This window comes from Penaeus chinensis, chromosome 1, assembly GCF_019202785.1.
Source record: "Penaeus chinensis breed Huanghai No. 1 chromosome 1, ASM1920278v2, whole genome shotgun sequence".
Lineage (NCBI taxonomy): Eukaryota > Metazoa > Arthropoda > Malacostraca > Decapoda > Penaeidae > Penaeus > Penaeus chinensis.
In genome coordinates, this window is record NC_061819.1 from 3,198,223 (window position 1) to 3,203,222 (window position 5,000).

A 5,000-nucleotide genomic window follows, 5' to 3' on the forward strand; every position below is an offset into this window, starting at 1 on the left:
CTGTGCTTTCTTGTGACTTCTTTCATTATGATGTAAGTCATTTTCTTATTTTGTTATAAAGATGGCTATGTAATCATTTACTTTAAAAAATTCAATCATTACTTAAAGTAACTATAGTAAAAACTTACAGAGCTACAGTGTGCTCTGTATAAAGACTGTGATATTATGTTAGCATTCATTTGACTATTGATAATGATATATTTAAATGTTTAATATGGAATAAATGTTACTGAGGAATAAATGTGTATCCTTCACAAAGGTAATGAAAACAATTTCATATGTTCCAATGAGTTGTTTCTAATCCCCAAAACAGGTAAATCAATTGGATAAAGAAATACAAATTCCTGGCTGATATGGATTATTAAGAACATTATTGGTTATTAAACTCCAGACAAAAGAGCACTGGAGTTTATGTAAAATAGTAACAAAAATAACAGATCATTATGCATGATCAATCATACAAATAGAAACTTCCCTCTCCCCTTCATACACAAAAACACTCCTAACCAACCCTGCTCCCAGGCGAAAAGAGAAGAGAAAACAAACAAAAAAAAACAAATTACATGCTGACCATGTCTCATGACCACCCTTCACAGATGACCACATTTAGACTCAAAACACCACAGATTTTCCCTATTTCCTCCCTACTTTATCCATTTCATTAAAAAAAATAAGAAGAAGAAGAATAAAAAGAAAGAAAGAAAGAATGAATACTCTGGGGTTTTCTACTGACCTGAGAGTCGAACTCGATGAGGTACAAGAAAACAACGTCTTCTCTCTGCAGTCTGATGGCTGCATGCAGAGGGTGCTTCGTCTTATTCTTGAACATGGCATAGAGCAAAGGAGCCGTCATGTGTGAGAAGTCATCGGGAGTGAAGTCATTCTGTAGAGGACAAAGACAGAGCAGATGTGAATGGTGGGAAACTAATGGATGTGTAGAATAAGGCAATGAGCGATCATCCACTGAATGTATATGGAAAAGAAAGTAAAAACAACTTAAAAGAATTTATGATGTCCAAAGGAGTAACTTTATTACTGTGTTGGACACCTTTTACTCTTTTCTCCTCAACTTCTTTCCTTTTTAACACTCTCCTTCCCTCTCCTCTGCTATCTATTCTTCTTTCATTCCCCCTCTTTCCCTTACCTTGCTCTCAACCTCCTTCCTTATTACTAAACAAAAACACAAAAGGTAAAAGCATACATAACAACATTTACAGTTTTATAACACAAATCTCATGACAAACAATGTCAAGAATTCCAAGGTCAAAGCTAATTGAAACATCTCCTTTGTTCTTCACACAAAATAAGAGACTATTTACAGTCTCTAATAATAGTTTCCTATGTGTCTGTCTTTCCGTGTACAAGGAAATTAACATGAGTGATACACTGTAATGCATTCAGTTCCTGATACTCATTACAAATATAGCATAATAAACTATGAAATATATTCTAATAAAATGAAGGGAGGGCTCAAAATAGATAATTTTAAATTTGAAGTGTAATTACAGATTCTACTAATAAAGTAATATGTAATATAATATTAGATAACATTTTTTAGTTGAAACACTTTCCATGAATTCAGTAAAACTAAACTGTATTTTGTCAAAAGAACGGATAAATATCTATGAAAAATCAATCTTCATTCAAACATCTCTAAACTTCAGTTGAAAAGAAACCAATTCAAGTTTTTTTCCTTCTTTTCTGATAAACCTTTCAAACCATTTCTGCTGCCCAACAAAATGCTCTGTGCTGATAATATTCTCTTCCACACTAATTGGGGTGACTTTTGGATAATTTTATGCAAAACATGATTTTTACATTTTAAACTTATGCATGGTATTTTTTTCTGTCAACAACATATGCAATCCTTTCCCTTCAAACTAAGCCCAAATTCAGTCTTATTCAACAAACAGCAAGTTTGCAACAGCCTCGGAAGACACCACTGTCAATATAAAACATGTAATCAGATTTTTTCCATGACAATGAAAGCATCATAAAGATTATCACTTTCTTTTAACAGCCTTGTACCACACACTACCACAAAAGTTTTGTTTTAGAGTTCTGTTTCCACAGAGACAGCTTCACAAGTACTTACTCACTAAGGCAATTTCTAGGTCTGTTTGTGTCACCTTTTTATCAGATTCCTTGAATTTTTATTGAAAGAGAAGTTTTAATTTAACATAACTATTATTCTCATTATCAATGTTCCTCACATTAATATTGCTATCTTTATCAAACTATTTACTACAATACGGGTAATATATACAAAAATGCTTAATTCAAAAAACTCACAAATAAAGTAAATAGGTGAGACAGTAGGCCTATTAACTGACTCCTTAGTGACTGCATGCTTCTAGAGTTATACATGTGTAAACAAAATTAATAAAACACAACGAAAGTGGTCTTACTTTGTTACTTGGTGTTCGCTTAAGCAAGAACCCTATTAGTGCCTCATGTTAGGGCATATGCACTCCCAGCATCAATGGGTTATGCCTTCAAATGAATAGCTCGGTACATAAACCTTATCTCCCACATCAATGTACTAAAGCACTGACTATTAACCTATCCAAAATAAAGAACAAAAATAGAAGCCTATTTCAAGAGAGCCATATTTTCTATCTCCCAAAATTACTTGCCCTCACAGGGGCCACAGGAATAAAATATTGCCTTTTGAGATTAACACATTTTCATAACATTCACTCAAAAACTCACCCAGTGTGTGGATATCAGTGTTGAACAATGATCTCTCAATGTCTGCGCGCCAATCTCATCTGCTGTGGTGTAGAGTCGAACACAGTTTCTCACTGTGACCCACCCCATGAGTGCCTTTTCACATCTGTTTAAAGATTAGAGTGGACAGTTAGAAAGGAAAATGCCAATGTTCTAGAGACTAGAACTAGATACCAGTTTCTATAGTAAAGAAATATTTTGTATACTTCTTATTGTGGCTGTTTTAATTCTTAAAACAGGGTATCAATGTCATCACATCAAATACTGTAATTCATTAATTTACATTCAAGAAGGCTGATAAATGTATACCAACAACACATTTTACTTCTCTAATTTCTTTAATAATCTAGTCATACTAATATCACAATTTTACAAATAAATGACTTACCTTTTCATCAAAGGATTCAAAGAAAAGCATGCTGCTGCCCTCATGAGACTGAGCGTGAAGTCATGCTCATTGAGGAGACTGACGTGGTCTGTGTACACCCATCGCAAAACAGCCTCACCAACCTCTTCATCCAGTGAACTCCAATCTAAAAAAAAAAACATTCATACATACAAATTTACATAATAAATAAATATAAATATATATACCTATATATTGAAATATATATCTATGACAACAGATATAAAGGTTCATCTATCTATCAATAACTAGTTCATATCATAGCTCTCTAGACAAACTACATAATCAAAATATAACACTCTTTATCTTCTCACCATTTCCACTGCTTATCCTTCCCCAACTTCAACAACTTCCCTTACCTAGTGCATCAACGTCTGCGAGGGACGATACCCCCCAGCTGTCACTACGCGCGGCCAGAACAAAACGATGGGCTCTTATGGTCCTGCTTCCAAGGTGTACTGACATGTCACTGTACTTTTCCTGAAAGAATGAAAGGAGTGCCATGAATAGACTGATCTCGGCATTATTAAATTCATGCGGATTAATGGTCTGAGAAGCCATTTTTACCCTAACCCTTGAAGGAAGCACTAGCTTACAATGTAATACTAAAAAAAAAAATATATATATACACAAAACCCAAGTTGAGAAATGTGTAAAAAGAACAAAATACTGAACAAACAAAACCAAAATCATGAAATGGCGAGTGGGAAAATACCCAACCTACCTTGTCGTACAAATCTGCCACGAAACGCAAGAGCCTCGTGACGAAGGAGTCCTCCCCTTCCGAGACCTGAGTGCCTGCTGTGACGATGGCATGCTGCTGCTCTAGTGCTGTGTATCTTTCCTGCAGTTTCACGTACTGTTCGCGCAGTAGGGACAAGTGCTGCTGCAGCTTCCCCACCTCTGGCAATGGAAAATGCAAAAAAAATTTAAAGAATGAAAAAAAAGAAAAAGAAATAAAAATAATAATATCGAAAAAAAGAAAAAAAGTGCTTTAAATTCTATATTTTCATGTACTTCAGTCATTTACCAATTCTTCGCTGCCTAATAATCTGCATTTACTTTCAAAACAATACAAAGTCTACTGCCTATATCCTGACCTTAAAATGTAAATACTGAAGTTTATAAGAAAATTAATTAGAAAATTGCCACAAGACAATTGGATACATATAAAGTTATCAATCGTGTTTATATGCAAAGACAGAGCCCATACATATATACTTATACTTATACTTATACATACATATATATGTACACATATACACATAAATCAATATGTACACACACACACACACACACACACACACACACACACACACACACACACACACACACACACACACACACACACACACGCACACACACACGCACACACACACGCACACACACACGCACACACACACGCACACACACACGCACACACACACGCACACACACACGCACACACACACACGCACACACACACGCACACACACACGCACACACACACCCACACACACACGCACACACACACGCACACACACACGCACACACACACGCACACACACACGCACACACACACACACACACACACAAATATGTATGTATGTATACATACACATATATATGTATTCATAAACATATATATGTATTTATAAACATATATATATATATATGTATATATATTTTCTTACCTTTCTTGAACTGAGGAAACAATAAATCAAAATTCTTAATACCCTTCAATTTTACATCCACAGAAATTAAATCATCTGTCTCATCAAACAATTTTCATATCCAACCAAAGTCAAGACAACTTTCCTGAAGTGTTTTCCATAACTGTTTAAAATCGAGGGAAGCTAGAACGCATTAGAGAGGTTCCACTGTG

At 34.9% G+C, this 5,000-nt stretch overlaps 2 protein-coding genes across 3 annotated transcripts in view; one reads left to right on the forward strand and one right to left on the reverse strand.

Moving 5' to 3' along the window:
• Positions 1-241, forward strand: part of LOC125046674 — a 2,313-nt gene extending 2,072 nt beyond the window's left edge. For both annotated transcript variants that reach the window (XM_047644650.1, XM_047644569.1), the window contains exon 3: positions 1-241. This exon is cut by the window's left edge. The gene's annotated coding sequence lies outside the window, so the exon portion shown is untranslated.
• LOC125028000 (rabankyrin-5-like) overlaps positions 1-5,000 on the reverse strand; it is a 49,436-nt gene that overhangs the window by 38,442 nt on the left and 5,994 nt on the right. Inside the window, exons 3-7 of the mRNA XM_047617248.1 lie at positions 3,861-4,039; positions 3,496-3,616; positions 3,119-3,263; positions 2,713-2,836; positions 734-883 (exon numbers count right to left, since the gene is read on the reverse strand). Coding sequence (XP_047473204.1) covers positions 734-883; positions 2,713-2,836; positions 3,119-3,263; positions 3,496-3,616; positions 3,861-4,039 — 719 coding nt within the window. The remainder of the gene's footprint in view (positions 1-733; positions 884-2,712; positions 2,837-3,118; positions 3,264-3,495; positions 3,617-3,860; positions 4,040-5,000) is intronic.